The 20,891-nt window shown below is 38.0% G+C and overlaps 1 protein-coding gene across 2 annotated transcripts in view; it reads left to right on the top strand.

Annotated features, from left to right (window-relative positions):
• Positions 1-2,157: 2,157 nt before the first annotated feature.
• Positions 2,158-20,891, top strand: part of INTS6 (integrator complex subunit 6) — an 84,716-nt gene continuing 65,982 nt past the window's right edge. For both annotated transcript variants that reach the window (XR_004233286.1, XM_031961961.1), the window contains exons 1-3: positions 2,158-2,306; positions 2,668-2,745; positions 3,644-3,793. Coding sequence is in view for 1 of the 2 variants with exons in the window: in XM_031961961.1 (XP_031817821.1) it covers positions 2,196-2,306; positions 2,668-2,745; positions 3,644-3,793 (339 nt within the window). In the remaining variant the exon portion in view is untranslated. The remainder of the gene's footprint in view (positions 2,307-2,667; positions 2,746-3,643; positions 3,794-20,891) is intronic.

Below are 20,891 nucleotides of genomic sequence, written 5' to 3'. Positions count from 1 at the left end.
CTCTTGGGTCCATCCTGAAATTTTTCAGGCCTCAAGTCAGGAACCACTTCTGCCAAGAAGCTTTCCCGGATATACATCTTTTGAGAAATGGTCTCCTAGACTCAACCCGTCCTTTGTGCTAATAGTCACCTTCATTTGTGTTAATTATTGGCATAGTCTCATCTTCCCTGTTAGAGTCTAAGGTCCTTGAGGGAAACGATTTCATTTTTGAGCAATTCTCATTCAGAATGTAAAATACATACGAAGGTGCTCGACAATTGGTTAAGGAGCTCCATGGTGATGAACAAACTAGTTGAGGGCAAATCTTAGGTTAAAAGGTTAGAGTAAAGCTTCTATCTAAATATAAAAAAGGGGGCTCCAAAGGTTAGACTGGCATTTGAATCCACCTCTCAGATATTGCTGGAACCCTACTTCGTTTCTCAATAGCAAGAATTTTGACTTGCACGTACAAAATTTCCCCTTCAAGTTTTAAACATGCCACCGTCACTAAACGCGAGGGTAGATTTCCTTACACGGGACTTTGATTAGGGCGGCTGTTACTACGGGGGAGGAGAGACGGGCACCTCTGGCCGGGTCCCTCGCGTACAGTATGTATCTGGGGCAAGTTGGTCCGTAAGCGCTCTCAGCAAGGTATGGGCCCAGGGCCCGCCTCGCTAGACAAACAAGGCAGCGCACTGGTGCAGCCCGGCCACTGCGTGCGGCCTCACCTATCCGCTTCCCTCTGGGGAAGGAGGCACGGGGCTGGCGAGGCTCGGCCTTGGCACCGATCCCCCAGGGACGTTTACCCCACACAATAGGGGGAGACTACAAACCCCGAGGGCCTTCCCGATGCGGCCCAGGCCCCACCTCGCCGGGAGAGCTCCCCGACGCCCCACGGGAGCTGCGGCTCCATCCGGGTGTCGGGTACCCTCGACGGGCACGGGCTGCCTGAAGAGAAAGAGCAGGGCTCGGGGCGGAGACTTGAGGCTAGTCACAAACAAGCCCCGCGATCCCCTCCCCCAGGCCCGGGATCCGCCAGCGGTTGGGGCCCGGCCCTGGGGAGCCTGACTCCTCCCGCGACAGCGGCCGCCGCGGCGGCCCTGCCCCCTTCCCTAAGTGCCTGCCCGCTCAGCTTCACACACACCCTTTTCCCCCTCCCCCCAGTCACTCGCCTCCCAGGCCCCGGGCTGCTCTCAGTCACCTCGGAGAAGGGGGAAGGGGCGAGAGAGGTTCAACCCAGCCTCCATTTTCTCCCGACCCCCATCACCTCCACCAGCCAAGGAGAGAGGCCGCCTGGCCCCGCCGCGCAGGCTCACAGGCCCGGCCAGCCCCAGCGCGCCGCCCCTCCCCCACCCCGCTGCCCCTCTCCGCCCCTTCCCGGAGCCTGCCCGAAGCCCGCCTCCGCGCCTGCCCACCAGCCCGCTTGCTCTCTCGCTAGCTCTCGCGCGCACCCGGGCGCCTGGCCTCCGCGCGTGCTCAATAACTGTCCCCCGAGCAGACCGTCCCACTTCCCCCGCCTCTCCGCTGTTTGAATATTCTAATGAGAGAACACTCTACAGCCTATAGACGAGCGGGGCGGCATGTCACATGGCACGGGGACGTGTCAGGGGGGCGGAGCCCGAGCAGCCCCTGCCCGAGTTAAAACCGGAGTGTGAGAGAGAAAAGCGCTTCAGTAGCGAGAGGGGCCGAGAAAGTGGTGACACCGCCGGGGAGCGGGGGGAGTCCCTGAAACTTCTCCCAACAGCCCCAGGGCCAATTTCCCCCCCTCAGCCCAACCCCCTCTTCGCCAGCTCCCGAGTCCCCACTCCCAGCGCCGGGGGTGGGGTGGGGAGCCAGGCCCGTCTCCCGCTGGGACACACACAGGGGCCGGGAGCGGGGACGGGACCCCGAGGCGGGTGGACGGACGGACGGACAGGCAGGCAGGCGGACAGACAGACGGCTGGGCGCCCGGCCCAGCGGGCAGGCAGGCAGGAGGAGGAGGTGGGGGTCCTGTGGGGCGGCCAGGGGCGAGGGGAGTTTCCTCTCAACTATCAAGGGTAGAAACTCCCCTCAGCCGGAGAGACCCCGACCGTGTTTTCCTCCCGGGGGCCGCGCTCCCCCGCCCCACGTAGCAGCGGCCGCCGCTGCCGCCGCCTCCACCTCCTCCACCAGCTCCACCACCACCACCATCTCCTCTTCCTCCACCACCTCGGGCCCCGGTGTCCCCGGCCAGCACTATGCCCATCTTACTGTTCCTGATAGACACGTCCGCCTCTATGAACCAGCGCAGCCATCTGGGCACCACCTACCTGGACACGGCCAAAGGCGCGGTAGAGACCTTCATGAAGGTACCGACTGACCGAGCCCGGTGGCAAACACGGCCGGGGCGGACCCGGGGAGCGGACGAGGAAGGGGTGGGGGGGTGGCGAGGGTGTGGGGGAGACCCGGCTGCGGGAACAGCCAGGCGTGGGGACCCCCCTCCCGCCACCCCCGCGGGCGAGCGGGCGGGCGCTGGGGATCTGGGGTCGGGCGAGGGGCTCCGGGTGCAGATGGGGGGGGGGGAGGACTGGGTGGACCCTACGTGTGTGTTGTACGGTGGGGAACGGGGGTGCTCGGTTTGCCCGCGATGATGCCTTGTAACCCAGGCTATGTGCTTCCCTCTGCCCGCCCTGTTCTCTCCCTCTCCCCCCACCCCCTCTTTCCTCGCAGCTCCGTGCCCGGGATCCAGCCAGCCGAGGAGACAGGTATATGCTGGTCACTTTCGAAGAGCCTCCCTATGCTATCAAGGTAAGAGCGCCCGCCCGCCCGCCCGAGCCTTGCGCTGCCTTCCCTTGCTTGCTTTTCCTTCCTTATTCCTTCCTCTCTCGCCCTGCTCCCCTCCCCCCTCCCCATTCACCCTTCATTATGCTCCCCTCCCCCATCCGCCGCGGCTTCGGGCCCTTTTCCCCGTCGTTTTTTCTCGCCGTCTCTCGGCCCCCGCCCCCGCTCCCCCTGCCCGCGGTCCTCCTGGGGCCGAGAGACGAGGAGCGGCCGGGCCGCGGCCTTCTGCACGGCGCCCGGATCGGGCTGCCCGCGGCGGCGCGGCGGCGGCACTGCTAGCAACATGGCCGACATTTCCCCCAGTGTGGTGTGAGCAGCAGCGGCAGCAAGGCACTGTGGGGGATATTTATTCAAGTTAGAGAAGTGACAGCGGCGGCGGCGGCGGCAGCAGCAACTCGAGCTCAAGTTTTGCATTAAAGGGAAATGGGGCTCGAGCTGCTCCCGGGACCTGCGGGTCCGCTCGCTCCCCGCCGGGCCGCTGCGGGGCCCGGGAGAGGAGCGCGGGCCGCTTTCTGCGGAAGCCTGGGGGGAGAGGCGGCGAGCGCCTCGGGCGCTCGGGTGTCGGAGCCGCTGCGCCCCGCAGGGACTGCCCCGGGGCTCGGGCAGGCCTTTCCGGCGGGGAGCGCCCCCGGAGGCCCGCGGAGCTGGGAGGGACCCGTCCCCGGCGGCGTGCGGGGCGGCGCGGCGCGGCCCCCGGCTCGGCCGTCCCCGGCTCGGCGGCGGCCCCCGGCGGCGGCGTCCCCGGCTCGGCGGCGTCCCCGGCTCGGCGGCGGCCCCCGGCTCGGCGGCGGCCCCGACGGGGCGCCCGCGTGGACCTGCCCGGCCTTTTCGTGGGAAGTAAACACTTGTGCCTTTTCCTTTTCAGGCTGGATGGAAAGAAAACCACGCCACGTTTATGAATGAACTGAAAAACCTTCAAGCTGAAGGACTTACGACTCTTGGCCAATCCCTAAGGACAGCTTTTGATTTATTAAATTTAAATAGATTAGTAACTGGCATAGACAACTATGGGCAGGTAGGTTCAATATTAAAGTGGGGAAACGAGTTCATTTTCCGAATTTCTGGACAAACGGTTCAGTTCGAAACTTTTCATAATATAAAATGTTAAAATGTGCCTACTCTCAAAACAGATTTAACGTGGGGAAACATGCCCATGTTAGGGGCATCCTGAGAATTCTGCTCTGTCCCCTCGTGGTATTCTTGAAAAAGCATTTGTTCTCTGAACTTCACTTCTTTAAATAACGAGCCGACATTTTACTTCCCTGGTGTAGTTTAAGAATGCTGAAATTCATTTGTGATTAAGAGAAGGAAAAACATCTGTGTTACTCCTCATGTCCCCCGCTTACTGTAGTGGCCCACTGCGATCATGTGCACAACTGTTGGACTGACTTTGAGCCGCGGGCGTATTATTAGGTGCTTAGGCCTTTCTACATTCTGTTAGTCAATAAAAAAAAGGGACATCGATCTCTCCTACACCGGTGCTTATCCATCCCCTGTATGTTACTTGTCTGAAGGGTAAGAAAAGTACTCTCGCCCAAGTGCAGACATTTCAAACAACTTCTTGACTACGTTAGGATTTCTAAACTTTAGAAGGATCCAGAATTGGCTTCCATTGATTTTAATGTTAGGTCCAGAGGACAAAGGCAAAACTGAGCTGCTGCTTCTATTTTTTTTTTTTTTAATTCACCCCTTTGGGTTTCTCTGAAAGTTATGAAGAGCCCTTAACCCCCAAGTCCCTGTATTACAGCTGCTGCTTATCAATTTGAGGATCAGACAAGACCTCTTTTGGAGCCTGGCAACACCATTCTCTAATCAGCGATGGTTCAATATGGAGTGATCAAGTTGCTCTATTAAAACATTCCATGAGACTGCTGGCCTGAGAAATAAAAGATGTGCCTAAGACCCAAGAGGTTCAATTGTTACCTGGAAGTGCATTCCACTCCTACCACAGAGATCTGTTATAGTTAACATCTGCCCTTGCTCTACTCGGGTTCCATGAACTATGACTGCTGGTTAGGCCTGTTCTCTCCCATTTTGTTTACAAACGAGATTTATAGGAGGAACATAGCTGAATTCAGTTGAAGTATGTTTTTTTGGTAACCCAATAGGGAAAAATAATAGGCATTTCTCATAAGGCTGCTATGCTAATTGAAAAGATGAATCTCAAAATGAAGTTTGGAAACATAACCTTCAACCTTCAACATAATCTGCCTTTTCAGAATCCTCTCTTTAGATGCATTGGGGCTGTCCTCTTTTAAAACACCTGTTTTAGACTAGTCTCTGCTCCCTACCCCAGTTAACTAATTTTTAGCTAAGTTACTTGTAAGTTTGGCATTGATTGGTGGTGTGAGAGGGCAATGATTTTTTTTTTGTGCCCTCTTAATATGGTAGTACATCACATAACGGCAAGGACTCAAAATTCATTTAGTTGAATATATCTTGTATTACATGTTTGAAGTTGTTGGCTTTTGAAAAACTATCAGATCCCTTATTCATCACATTTCATAAATTCAAGTGAATACACTTTGAATATTTAATTTCTTAGATGTAAGAAATAGACTAATTTCTATCTTGCTATTTCCGGATAGAACACATTAGCATTTAAACTCACTTGATAACAGTTTTTGGAGTATGATGGTATTTCTGTATTTGGTATAGCTAGGATAGCTTGAGGTGAAGTGCATTTTAGCATGTCTGAATTTTGTAGGGATATAGGGCATTGATGTAGTCAAATTTTACAGTTGTAGTCCTATTTTGAAGAATAAGCATGAATTCAAGAGTACTGAAGTGTTACATACTCGAGATACTTTCTCGATGTGGTGGTCAGCTTGGCCTCAATGGCTTTAGTAGGTCTTATCAGGTTTAGAAGGCTTTTAAGTACTGGCCAAGTTATGGACTTGATTTTTAATTTTCAGAAGCCAACTTTAAGTTGGTGAACTCAAAAGATAAAACTGATTTATGGAGAGTATCTTGTCTCCCTGTTGAAATGGATTCTAGAGTTTTGAGTAGATTCAAGAATTTTATATAAATGCTTTTATACTGGAATATATGCAAGTAGCTGAAAAAACTTTTAAATGAAAACTTCCATAATTACCAATTTTAGGGACTAATGAAGTAAATAAGTTGCCTCCTCAAAAGATTTTCCTCAGACACCTTTAATTTCTAAGCTAGATAAGTAAAGTTTTTAGATTTTGTTTTTGCCTGGGTACCTTTGTTATACCTCAAGTCAAGTAGGCCCATGAAAATTCTGAGGGACCTTTGTCAACCGTGGGGAAATTAAGATTTCTGGAACTCTAGCAAAACCTTAAATTAGGCAGGTGTGTAATTAGTCTTAACTAGCTAAATATGGGAAAATATAATTAAACAGAATTTTTTACATGGTAGATGAAATCTACTATGAAACATTTTTTACTTTTCTCCAAAACTGGTTATATAAATTAATAAGATTTTGAGCTAGATAATTTTTGGGATCTTTTTTCAAGCTTATTTTACAGATGAACAAAACAACCCCAAAATAAGCTGCCTGTGACCTTAGGCAGTGACAATACCAGAATTCTTATGTCTTTGGATAACAACTAGTGTTTGTATATATGCACATATATATATATATATATATATATATATATATATATATATAAGCAAAAATATGCTGTATTTTTGTGATTTGAATCAAATAACTGTTGCAAATATTTTTTTCCACCATTACCCATTTTGTCTTATTGGAAGGGTTGATTAGTTATAAAACTTAGAACACCTTTTGTGGTGTTGATCATTGACTGAATCTATAGGCACCTATTGTGGAATTGAAACTGTTAAGGGAATGTGGAATATTTCTTACTGATAATCCCTGAAATACTTCTGGCTAACCCTCTACAAATAATATGTACTAAGCACCACTACCATCCACAGTTGAACATACTTTATAAGAAAAAAAGTACTCGCTCAGTTCAGGTAAGATTTTCCAAATGTGAAACTACAATGATCACATTTTTGTTAGCTACTTATATAGCAGCATCTTAATTGAAAGTGTAATGAGGGCACCTAGGTGATTCAATGGATAGAGTACCAGCCCTGAAGTCGGGAGGATCCGAGTTCAAATCCTGTCTCAATACTTCCTAGCTTGTGTGACCTTGGGCAAGTTGCTTGACCCTGATTGTCTCACAGAAAAAGTAATGACACTGCACATGCACTTAAAGTATCTTTTTGAGATGAATTTTAAACTAAAAATATTTTTTTAGAAATGCTTTCAAAAGATATACTTTCTATACTCCCTTTAAAGATCTGAGTCTGCCTTAAAATATGAAAAGCTGACATGTTTAAAACTTAAAGGTCTAAATTAAAATGTACTTTAATCCTTAATTTTCCTAGTGTCATTTGTTAGTGAAACATTTTTAAAAATTTCTAAGCTGTATTAGCTTTTCATTTTTTATTTTGAAGCTTATTCTCATTAGAAACTTGACATTTCTATCCCTGATTTGCTTTCTTTTTTCATTCCTTTAAATAGAAAAAATAGTCTGTTTATTTGCCTGCTCAATTCACTATTAATGCTTGTCTTATTCATTAAGCTAATGTAGTGGATAGGAGACTGGTCAGCTTTGAAATTTGGAAGACTCAGAGATTCAGATTTTGCCTCTAATGCAAACTGGGCAAATCTTTTAACCTTTTAATCCATCTAAGAAACTCTTAAATCTCTCTACCTCTATCTCTGTATCTCCCTTTCTCCCATTCTCTCTGCCCCTCTGTCTCTGTCATGTGTATATACACATACACACATAATAAAAATTAAAGTATCATTGGTGGAGGGAGTTGTCACTGTAGAAATCACAGGATTGTTTAAAAAAAATTAATGAGCTTTGATAGACCTGTTTTTATATAAATTGATAATTTTGCCTATTTCTTGTAATTGTTAGATATTTAAATTAAGGAGAAACTAGATTATTCAGGATCTTCTAAGTTAGCCATTTGAAAGAAAAAAAAAGTGTATATGTACCTGATGTATTCAATGTCTAAAAAGTCTTATTTGTTGATGAAATGGTAGAATTTAGAATACTGAAATAGAAGAATCTTTAGGTAGAATTACTTCATTGAATATTTTATTCTCCTGTTTGGTTTAAAAATCCATTTATATGATGTATAATTTTATCTCTAAACATGAAATTGAACTTTGAGGAAGTATCCATTCTTGTCATTGTAACTTCCACTTTTAAAGTACTGAAACCCTGCGTTTATGCTGCAGCCTTTTTCTTCCTTCATATAGTCAAATGAATTTTCTCCAGAAGTGATTTTTGGATCTAGAATGTGGATTTTCTTGCTACTAGTAGTTCAGTATAATGAGAACGCACTGTCTCTATGGGCTTTGGAGGTTGGATTTTTGCCCCAACTTTCATTGATTTATGTGACTTTAGCCAAGATACTTAATTAACCCTTCTATTCCTCAACTTCATCCACTATAAAATGGAGATGATGCTGCCTGCTCTACTTACCTCATGTGATTGTTATGAGAATCGAGGAAGAATTGGGATTTATTTCAGAGTATAAAGTAGTAGATGTAAGGCAGGGTCCTGAATTTAGAGGTGGATTAGTCCAACCCCTTTATCTCTCTCTCTCTCTCACACACTCACTCTCACATATACACATACACACAAAAATATGTAAAAAGGAACTAAAGCTCCAGCAGAAGTGAGGAGAGATACTTTGGCAAGTAGCTGAGCTGGAATTTTTCCCAATTCTTAAATCTCTCTCCCTCCTACCTTCCTTTCCTTCCCTTCCCCTCCCTCCCATCTTTCCCCATCTCCCTTTCCTTCCTCCCTCTTTCCCCTTCCCTCTATCCCTTTCTCTCCCTTTTATTCCCTCAGTCTCTCCCTCCTTTTCCCCCCCTTTTTCTCCCTCCCTCCTAATTGCTTTTTCCTCTTCTCCCTCTCTTTCCTTCCCTTTACATCCCACATTCTCCCTTCCTCCTTCCCCCTCTCCCTCCTTTTCCTCCTCCCCTCCCCCCCTTTCCTTTCTTGACATAACTTGGGTCATTAAGATAAAGGATAGAGGAATTCTGGAGATCACCAGGCAGTACAAACTTTATTGCTACCAAATTTAGTTCCATCGCTAATCAAAAGTAGAAACCGTTGGTTATTTTTACAAGTGATTGTGTCTACTGGTTGTCTGATTTTCTGTTTAAATTTACAAAGAGAAACGGTAGACATTTTCTGGTTTATGTAATGGAAATATGAATTGTGTGAAAGCACAAATTTTCACCAAATTTCTGTGCAGTGTAGCCATAATAGTGACTAAAAAAGGGAAAAAAATAGATGAAAAACAGCATGAACAAGAAACTTTGTCACTTTAAAGCATGGAATAAAAGAAATATATATATATATATATATATATATATATAAGAGAGAGAGAGAGAGAGAAATGGTATCTTTTTCTTTTTTAAGGTACATATGTTGAGGTAAACCCCTGTGTTTTATAGATTGTTAATGGATTTCTTAGTTTAGGAGGGTCTCCTTAAGCACTTTTTAACAACACATTGTTTAAAATGAAGTACACCTGTAACAAACACAACCACTGTGGCTATAATACTAGACTTATTTCCTTTGTTCTTTAGTAGTTCACTCCTTTCCAGTTCTTGGTGACAGTATGGACCATAGCATGCCAATATTGTCCGTAGGGTTTTCTTTGTAAAAATACTGAAATGGTTTACCATTTCCTTCTTGATTACTATTTCCTACTGTGAACAGTTCCAAGGGGTGAGAGGTTATGTATTAGACACACTTAAGTGTTTAAAATTAAAGCTTGAAGATCAAATATTAAATTTGAATGAAAGTAAAAGGAAAATTCTGAATCAATTTTTGGAGGAAAAAAGATGTGATGAAAAGTAGATAAAATCACTTGGTATAAATTTTATCTTTTGAGCTAATCAAAGTTTTTGTACACTATGCCTTGTAATTTTGATCTCTATAGTTTAAAATTCATTCTCTGTAGTTCAAAATTTTCAAGATACTGAATCACCTTGATTTTGAAATACTGACCTGGTTTTGGGGAGGGGGGAAGGAGGACAAGAAACAAATGCTCAGGCCATCTAATGTCATTATTGCCCATTGATAATATTGAAGCTACAATACCAAAATTTAAAAGTTTCATACATCACTGAAAAACAGTGAAATTCTCTATTGTAATTATGAATTCTTAGAATTTGAGAATTATAATTTGAGATCATTCAGCCTTTTGTAACTAGAGATAATTAGCCCAGAGGTAGTGAATTTCTTAGTTTGACTTGTTGATTTTAGGTAAATTATAATGAGACCCCATTATATTTGTCATCACTTTCTATTGTAGTATAAGACATTTTCATTGGAAAAGAACTCATCTTTTTGTTTTAATTAACTATCCGGTCCGATTTATCAAATTATAATCAATGTAACTATAGTAGAACTAGCAATTAAGTTTTTTTAAAAAATAAAGTAACATTCAGCAGAATTTCCCCCTCTTCCCCCCCAATTTTGGTTAAATTTTTTCAGTGAGGGTCTAGTTGAGGTGATTATTACTATTTGGTTTTTAAGATGTATAGATGCTCGAGTTATGTTTTAAGTTTTTAGAGAGCTTTCACATTTGAAGGCATAATGTAATAAATTTTTTTTTTTTCAAAGTTTGGGAGTTAACATTCCCTGTATTTCACTTGAAGCTGAAATTGACAAGCTTAACAACTTTCCCAGTATTTCCCAGTGTTAAATATAACAACTGGATTTGAATGATCAAGGAGGTTTAATTTGATTAAAAAAAAAAAAAAAAAAAGCCAAACCATTGCCTCTTTATCCCTACTATATTAAGAAGTGATAACTCTAGATTACGATGGTATTAGAACATAATGTTTTTTGTGTTTTGGCCTCAGATGATAGCTTCCTTCATAGTATGTTAGATTTTATCATTGAAAAACCAAATTGGAAGTGATTTTATGGATATTAATGAATTTTGTAGTAGGACTACAGAAGATAGCATAAATGTGAAAATGAGCCTCTTTAGGAAGTTGCATAGTCTCAGAAAAGTCTAGCTCTTTTGCCACATTAATTATATATATATATATATATATATATATATATATATATATATATATATATATTCAGATCTTAGATACAATTTAGGCAAGGGTGTTTAATTGTATGACTCTAAACTTCTTTGCAAGTTTAAAATTCATGACATACTGAAATGTTACAAATGAAGTTTCCAAGAGATTTCCATCTTGAGGCATCATTGTTGGGATCCATTTTGATTGTTTGCTAAGCCTCACGTTCCAAGATGTAGTTATAGATTGATTGCTAGAAAGAACTTTCCCTCAAAATTTGAGTTCATCAAAGATTTGTTGTTATACTTTTATAGCTGTAAAAATCCTTTTAATCCTATAGCAAATATGAAGACATTCCAGATGTGATTATGTACATTATGTACGTTAAAGAAGTCTAGTGCAGCAGGAATATAGTAGTTGCTTTTCCTGTTGCTTCTGTAAAACAAAGTATTTGCTTTATTATAAATTTACCACCCTAGAGGTGTATTAGATTTATATGTATTTCAAAAACTTTAACATTATTTAAATTGATTATTTTAAATTATCGAAAGATGCTTTTGTTGAGTGGATCTGTACCAGACTTCTTGAGTTAAGAGTATTTCAAAGATGAACTTAAAGGTTCTTTAAATTTAGTGGGGAAGTCCATATGAGATGTAAAAAGTTTTTCTGATCTTCCTTTTAAGAAATTTGGAAATCAAAAGAAGTCTGTGTACGTGAGAAACAACTATTTTGGAAATAGTGTCTGGAACTAGTGGAACTAGTGGAACTATCATGTCTGATAAGCCATGTAACTAATGAATGATTAGCAATACCTGACTAATCAATGAGGGAGAGGAAAAGAAATACATTTTTTTTTGTGTGAAAAGAATCTTGAATTTAGGAATCAAAACCATATCTAAGATTGAAAACTACAGTTGTGAGAGTTTTTTAAAATCAAAAATAAACAATGTAGTTTGCTTATGTTTTCCTAGATGATGGAGATTCCTTAGAAATAGTAGATAACACCTATAGTTAAAATAGCTTATAGGTATAATTGAAATTTGATTCCTCAAGAGTGCTCTTTAGATTGTTTAGTTTGCAAAATGTCTTAAGCATGTGAAGTGTATTTATAAATCTTGATTAAAGCCTCTTAACTAAACTTGATTCTGAAGTAGTTTTCTGTCTACAGAATACTTTGTCAATTTTAGAACCATTTTATGTATGTTTCATTGGACCTTGCACATGAATATAAATGTGGGTATGCATATACATATGTGTGCATACACACATAAATAGATATAAATGGTATTTCAGAACTTAGATAAGATATAATAGAAAGAACTTTGATTTTTGAGGGCAACTTTCGAAAAGGGAAATTATTTTACTATTTTATGGTAAAGCTAGTGTTTGCTATAGTATCAGGGCATTTATATAAGTTAAACTAGATTTTCATCATTCCAAAAAATATTACCTACATTGTTTTAAGAATTTGACTTATGCTCCTGGCACATCTCAAAAGATAAAGTTGTTGAGTATGTTGCTTTTGTAGGAGTTGTGGATGGGGAGATTTTGGTATTATTTTAATTGAATTTGAATGCTTTTCAAAACATGACCTAGTTTGAAATAATAATCCATCAATCTATTTTGATAAAATTTGCCAAATTCCATGCACTTGTGTTATGAATTGGGGGAAAACTAATATCGGTATTTCTTCCAAAATTAAAAATAATAGAAATTTCATTACCATCAATTTTTAAAAATGAATTTTATGTCAGTTTTGAATTTCTCCCTATGAAACTCCACTGTTAGAATTTTTCCTTCCTCTTGTTTTTGTGCTTCATAGTAATGTTATTCAGTTGTTTGAATTGCATTCTACTCTGATCTCATTTTGGGTTTTTCTTAGCAAAGATACTCAAGTGGTTTGTCATTTCCTTGTCTGGCTCCTTTTACCAATGAGGAAACCAAGGCAAACAGGGTCACACAAGCTCATAAAGCTGGATTTGAACTTGAGGCTTTCTAACTTCAGGCCCTGCCTTCTGTCTACTATGTCACCTACCTGCCTTAAAACAATAATAAAAGCTGATTACTGTGTTAGCCTTTAGATTCATGCATGCATATATATATATATATATATATATATATACACACACACACATACATAGATATACATATTTCTACATATATATATATATATATTAAAAACAATCTTATGTAGATAGTACAAGTATTCTCCCATTTTCATAGAATCAGAATTGAGGATCAAATTGTTTTATTGATTTGGCTCTTGTTCATACAGTCATTAAGTGTCAGGGGAACATTGAACTCCATGTTTCTCTTAACTCCCAAAGCCAGCTAGGTTTTCACTAGTAGTAGTATTTCTCCTGTCTCCTGTGAATCATATATAATCCTCTTTAACACACTAAAAAAAAAATTGTGTAGGATTTCCATCTCAAACATAATGCTATCTTTGTTGTTACATAAGTTGCTTGATGATTTTTAGTGAATACATTTAGTAGGAAGTTTCTTTTAATATTTTTTTTTCATGCTTATTTGAGCCAGTTTTGCTTGCCATCTTAATACTAGTAATTGAGTTTAAAGGTGCATGCAGTTCAATTGTATTTTGTTTTCTGTCAATATGGACCTTCCACATTGTAAATAGTTAAGATATGACTTTTTTTAAAAAACTGATATATATCTTAATATGAGTTGAGATTTGCAGAGATTGAATCTGGTCTCTTGATACTTGTTTAACTTCCCATGCTCATTGCATTTTTCTCATTTTTACCCCCTTTCACACTTTTGGTTTCTTAAGCCTATTTTGTGTGACTTTTGTATTGCTTTTATAATTTGGATTCCTTTCAATTAGGATTGTCTATCCACTTATTTTATTTACATTTGATATATTTTAAAAATGTGTTGTGCTTATGATTATTAATTACTTCATAAATAACATTTTATTTATCATTTTTCCAGTGTCAATCTGTCTGACTCCAGATTGGTTGTCAGACCTGTTTGCTTTCCACTACTTTTTCCATTTACTGCCATATCTAGCAATCTTCATTCTATGATAATTGTATCCAAACCTATCAGAATTCAGTTTAAAAGTGAATATTTTAAGATATTTCAAATTATTAGTCATTTCCATTTCTTTCCTTTGATGCATTAATACTAACACTATAAATTATTGGGTGTCCTACCCCTAATTTTTTTTTTCCACAGAATCTTGAATGGTTCTTTAATCCTTCTTATACTAAATTGCTAAATATTTGATCCATTATTTAAACAAAGTCTTGAATGTCACTGGGAGGACATTATCTTAAATATGTTGCTTTCTTCTTCCTTGCCTCCCAATCCTACATTTTCTCTTGCTCCACCCCACCCCTCCTTCCCTCTTAGCCCACTCTTGTTTAAAATGCTAATTTAAAAAAAAATTCATGCGATATAAGTTGGATGTTGTAATTCACTTAATATTAACTTGAAGTAATAAATATATATAATTTAAAATTTAAAATATCTTCCAACTACTTGGATTTCTAAACATTTAATTTCTCTCTACCCTCTCCATTTTGAGTGAAAAATCAAAAAATTTAAAAGTCTTGATTTATTCACACAAATAACTTTTTTTTTTTTTTTTTTTTTTTTATTTAATAGCCTTTTATTTACAGGATATATACATGGGTAACTTTACAGCATTAACAATTGCCAAACCTCTTGTTCCAATTTTTCACCTCTTACCCCCCCCCCCACCCCCTCCCCTAGATGGCAGGATGACCAGTAGATGTTAAATATATTAAAATATAAATTAGATACACAATAAGTATACCTGACCAAAACGTTATTTTGCTGTAGAAAAAGAATCAGACTCTGAAATATTGTACAATTAGCTTGTGAAGGAAATCAAAAATGCAGTCACACAAATAACTTAAAACTTAATCTTTATAAAATTTCAGAGGATGATAAGATTTGGAACTGAGAGGAGTTCAGAGATTTGGGTTAGAAGCCCTCTACTCTATTCTTTTAAGAGTTGCTGGAGGTAGTGAGAGATAATGACTTGGGCAGAGGGCCCCTTAAGCCAGTATGTTTCAGAGGCAGAATTTGAAACTAAGTCACTTCAAGTTAGTTTTTGCCTCTTTACCATACTACCTTTAAGAATGTTACTGAAATGCTATGAAAATGTTATTTTAGGTCTTAAAATAGTTTTTGGCAAAAGCAATAACCTAAAACCCTAAAATTTACTATTGAATATTGGAAAACAGTCTGTATAAATAAGAGTGTTAGTCTTAAAAGATAGAATGAATACATATACAATGATTGTGTCTATGAGTTTTAATACTGTGTATTGTAAATTGTTATGTTCTATGACATCGACCTGCAATATGTTTGAATCTGTGTAGCTTATTTTTCTGATGCTAAGAAAAAATTTTCTATGTTGCACTTCCATGGGACAATATTTAGAAGGATAAATACATTTGGAAATTGCTTTAGTTTTTCCTGAAATTAAAAATGAACATTTTATTGAGTAATTTAATATTTAATATTTAACACACTTGGCAATTTAATGGTATCTGATCTCTTTTGCAAGGGAGTATAGGAATAGGATAGATGATGCAATGTAAGTTTCTAAGCTAAAGCTCATTTAAAAACATTTTTTCTTGCTTAAAAAATACTTCTAAAAGAAATGCTAAATATTATGTTTGCATTTTCAAATTTTTTTAAATAAAAAGTTGTCAGACAAGCATGGTACAGTAGAAGGAGCATTGAATTAGAGGTTTTGGACTAGAGGTTCCTGTTTGAATGTCACATCTGATAACTGCAAGTGACCTTGGGAAAATCATTTAACTGCCCTGAGCCTCAGTTTCCTCATCTATAAATATAAAATTAAGGGATTAAACTATATGATTGACCTCTGAGGATCCTTCTACTAAAGGAACTCTTAAGCTGGAATTCTAATCTTTGTGCATGTAATATAGATCCCTTTGGAAATCTAATGAAGCCTATAGACCTTTTTTTATGAAGGAAATTATGCTGAAATACACAAAAATAAAATATTAAACAAGATCATAAATTCCAGGTTAAGAACTTCTCTGAATTCTATGAACAATTTATGGATAGATACCCTTGAATTTTTTTCTCTTATCTTTTTTCTCTTATCCATGGTTAGGGTTAAGATTTAGTCATCAACTTTGTCTTTTAGCATATCCAAATCAAGTTATATTTTTAAAATATGAATTGTCAGATCAGATTTGTATATTGTTTTTTTTTTTTAATTTTTTCAGCTTGATTTCTTTGTACGTAAATTTCAGTATTGTTAGAGAATGTTTTCAATATAAATTTGTCTAAAGCACTGGAACCACAATATATACAAAGTGATAAAATATGGCGGGTTTTTTTTTTTTGGTTGTTTTTTTTTTTTTTTTTTTTTTTTTTTTTTTTTTTACCCTAAACAGCTTGTGAATTTAAGTATATTGTAAATCCACTAGGTAGAAAAGTTTACTAATGTTGTTCCCATGGATATACATAGATAAAAGAATGTTGTTCCCATGGATATCCATACATAAAAGTAAAATCATTTTTTTCTGCTTGTTCATCGACATTATTAACAGAAGAGTAATCAAATATTCATTTTCAAGTTTTGTATCAATATTGAATTTATATTTTTTAAAAGATATTAATGGTACATATGTTGTTAAAGTATTTTTCTGTATTTCATGATCCAGTCATCAAAATCATACTTTTAGTAAGAATAAAAGAAAAATTATTTTTATGAGGTATATTTAGAATCCTAGAAATGTGAGGAAATGGACCTTTTGATAGTTTTGTGTTTTTTGTGTTTTTCTTTTTTGGCATTTTGTAGGCTAATTTGTAATTTTATTTAAATTGGAGGCATTTTAAAATTGTCTTGCCCTTATACAAAAATCAGAGAACTATAGACTTACAGAGATAGAAAGGACCTTAGAAAATTTGTAATCCTTGTCTTAAGGGATAGTCATCCACCTTCCTTTTGCAGATTGGAAAATAGACATGGAAGAATGTAAAGTAATTTGTTGAGTCACGCAGATTAAAAAATGGTACAACTGGGATTTGAATCCTCATCTTTTGATTCTTTTTGACCAAATAGAGTTTACCTAATGATTTTAATAAATTGGCATTATTTCGATTTAAAAAAGATTATAGAAATAATTCCTAATACCTAAGTGAAATACCAGAGCTTGTATAATTGTAGATATTTAGAATTCTATGTGGAAAGCTCATGTAGTTAGAAAAATGAGATAAAACGTTTTCATGCTATGTAATTCTCATCTTAAATTTATGTTTACATAGCTTTATAAGCATGTTTGGTAGATGTGTAGCACATCTGTTGTTGAGGTGGAAATTTGTCTTAAAGAGATGTTTTGTGATTGAAAAAAAACCTTTTTAACCTATCAAACATGTAATGCTAACTTCTTTAAAGGAAGTGTGGGATATTACCTCTTATTTTCTTGTATAAAGGAATTCACTTAGACATAGAATATGTTTTAGGTAAATATTGAGTTCTTTTTTTTCCTTTTGATTCTTGTAGCCTCAAAATGCAGTTATGAAGTAGGAATTCTTGTGCCTAAATCTATGACTGTCAACTGTGTTTGGTATTTGGATAGCTAAGGAGTATAGAAAAAAAAGTTATACTACTACGTCTATAAATGATTTCTGGGGACTAACAGAAATGCCCAAGGGTCCCCACTCCCAGAAGCATGGATGTAGATTAGATGATTTGCTGAGTTTAAAGTACATAGACTTGTAGGTCCACTTCATAAGCAGTAACTTGAGTCATACAGTTTAGATGCTCTGTTTAAAGGGAAGAACCATCTCTTTTATGTTTTTGCTTCACCAACAGATTTGCCTATTAACTATTGTTTTAGATAGAATATATTCTTATCATTAGCATTCTTATATATTTTCTAACCCCTCTCTTGCTGTCCATTCAATCAATTAGTCTCCCCTGTAGTTTTAGGCCACTTTTTAACTTAACAGCTAGTTGAAATTTTTTTGTTTGCTAGCAAAAATATATGTAAAAGTTTTGATATTAAAAGTTCTGTTATGATTGCTATCAAAAACATACTGAAGTTTCCTTTGATGTAAACGAATTTTAGTTTAAATTTGTTTTCTTGAGGCTGTTGTCCTATAAAGAAATTGCTGGTTAGATTGCTTATATTTATGGGTTTGCTTTTGTTTTAAATTGGCATAGTAAAAACGTTCTGTCTTTCTACTTCTTTTCAGTTAAAACTTTTTTGTTAGCTTATAATAAACTGAATATTGTAAATAAGTAGGTAGAATTTCTAAATAAAAACTTAGAAGTGAAGAATATTAACATGTATGTATATATGTATGTATACATTCATGCATATATATACATATATATACACATATATATTTATATCTATATATATACAGTATACCTATGTATAATATACCTATATAAATATGGTCTTGGAGGTCATCTAACACTATTCCCTAATTTTCATCTGCTTCTGGATTTTGAGCTCTGCCAAATTGTATAAGGAATTAAAACCTCAAGGTTTAGTAATTATATAAAGCACTATGCATACTCTTATTCGACACCCATTTTAGGCCAAGGGTAATGCAAGTAGTACATGGATAGTACAAGTCACATGTATTTTGTATTTACATGGTTTATTTATTACATTACATTTTGTAATTGCACTATTACTTAGGATTTTGTGTACAACAAGTTAGTGAAGAATGAAGCCAAGCTGAAGATTTCACTGGGGAGGAGTTGGAAACCTGTCTATTCAATTACTTACCCACCCTCAACTACCTTCTCATATTGGGGTTAAGAGAGCATTCTCTCAAATTGATAAATAGCACCTAATTTGGGGAGATTTCTCCTAAGCTTGTACATGTGTGGGTGATCTTTCTTGAATCCAGGGAAGTTAAATATTTTGGCTAAGGACCCTTCCCCTCTCCCAAACATAGCAGTTATAGAGATCTTCCTTAGAAAATCAAACTCCTTTATTTTACATAAGAGGAAACTGAAACCTAAAGAGCTTGTAACTTTCCCAAAATGACATAATATGTAGCAGAGTCAGAATTGAGGGACTCTAGAAATCTCCTTTCAGTCCCTGCTAGACGAGACAGCTTCATTAGAGAGGGAATGAAAAATTCTGGACCATTAACAGAAGAGCTCAGGTGCTCTATGATAATACTCTTATGGTTGAAAGAAAGCAACATTATGGTATGAAAAAAAAAAGGTTCAGTATTAGACATTGACTGTGGGTCTAGATAAACGATGTTGGACATCCTTTTCTAGTTAGTTGGAATTTTTTTTTTCTCGTGACATATTTTATATATATATATATATATATATATATATATATATATATATATATATATATATATATGAGAATAAGAATATAACAATATTTGGTGATTTGAATGTCATGGAAACATTGATTGTATGGCATAGTAGAATGAGCCAGAATTGAGTCAGGATCTGGGTTTTTAATCCTTCTTCCTCCCACTTAGCACCTGTGTAAATATTTTAAAAAATACCTGGCAAGTAATTATTAATTAACCTGGCAACATTTTAAATAATTTTAAAAGAATTATTTCATATTACAGGTAAAAGTTATCTGAACACACTAGTATTTTATCATTCTTTGATGGAGTCCATCATTCATCAGAGGACTTAAGAAATTTGTCCAAGACCCAAAGCATGAAACTGAGGCTTCATCCGATTTAGTTTCTCCGTAAGATGAAAGGTAGTAGGGAGCATCTCATAAGTTGAGGGGTTTAGAAAGCTGGAAAGGGGTTCTTTTTGGAGACTTTGTTTTTCTGATTTGTACCTTTGGCCTGAAGAAGGCATTTAAATTGTCTTAGTAGCTATTTTTTAGGTAGAATCCTTCCTGTGTTTGCTAAGACCAAGCAAGATAACCAGAAGGAAGGAGAGAGGAAAGGTGTGCTATGTGTCTTGTCTGATGTGGGAGGCAATGTGAGATGGGGATCCTGTCCCTTTTATACAACTTATCCCAGCACATGAATCTTTGTGGCAGTAAATAGTCCTAGTAGTGGTGGTGCCTTAAACCTCTGGTGGGAGGGGCACTAATCCAAACATAAGGATCTCTGCAGACCATAGAATGACTTAATTTTCAAATATAATGTAATCTTTAATGTATTTTATTTGTTTTGTTAAAAACTGGTTCTGGCCACACTCGAAGTGTTGCTAGCCCTAATGGCAAGCAGCTGGCACGTTTGCTACCCTAAACCACATTTACCAGTTTCATGGAACATGGAGAGCCACTTAGGTGTTATGGACATTATTAAATTAAATTAAAAAGCTAGTAAGCATGTTGGACAATTGGAAATGCAAATAGATAACAGATGACGCTATATATATAGTACTTTACTCTTTACAAAGAACTACTTACAGCTTATCTAAGGTAGGTAGAACAAGTATTTTCATCATTTTCCAGCAATGGAAATGATTGATTCCTTGGAGATATTATAAGTGCTACATTTCCATTGTAAATTCTAATTGTCAGTTTTCCTCATATATACATAATGGCAAAGATTATGTGAAATAGACCTCCTGGAGTTAAGGGACTAGTTAGGATTTTTCATGATTATGCCCTTATTTAAAGCTTTACTTTAATAAGTTATTGTAAAAAAAAAAATACTGTGATCATTCTCTGGGGTCAGTTTTATGGAGGCATAAAGGAGGAGGCAGTTGGGCATTTGAAAAGATTTTTTTTTTTATACAGAACTTACTAACCAAATGACAAAAAATATAATTGATTACCAAGAGTTCAATTTATTAACTTTTTACTTACTATGGGACACTGGTTTTAGTGGAGTTAGAATTCTTGTTTATGTCTCTGGGCCCACATTTTAAAAAAATATTAGAATAACTCAAAATTAAATGAACTCTTTGTATACTCAATTTGGAAAAGAAAAATGTTATCAACTGTAACAGTGAATTGTCATCTTTTGGCAGTTATTGAAAAGGCTTGGTACCATAGGAAGCAAAACTTTATGGTTCAATTGAGGTATGAGGTTTCTCTTTGAATTTAATTTTATTTGTACT

This window comes from Sarcophilus harrisii, chromosome 3 (genome assembly GCF_902635505.1).
Source record: "Sarcophilus harrisii chromosome 3, mSarHar1.11, whole genome shotgun sequence".
NCBI classification, from domain to species: Eukaryota; Metazoa; Chordata; class Mammalia; order Dasyuromorphia; family Dasyuridae; genus Sarcophilus; species Sarcophilus harrisii.
Note: the sequence above shows the minus strand (reverse complement) of the source record. Positions and strands in the feature narration are given on the sequence as shown.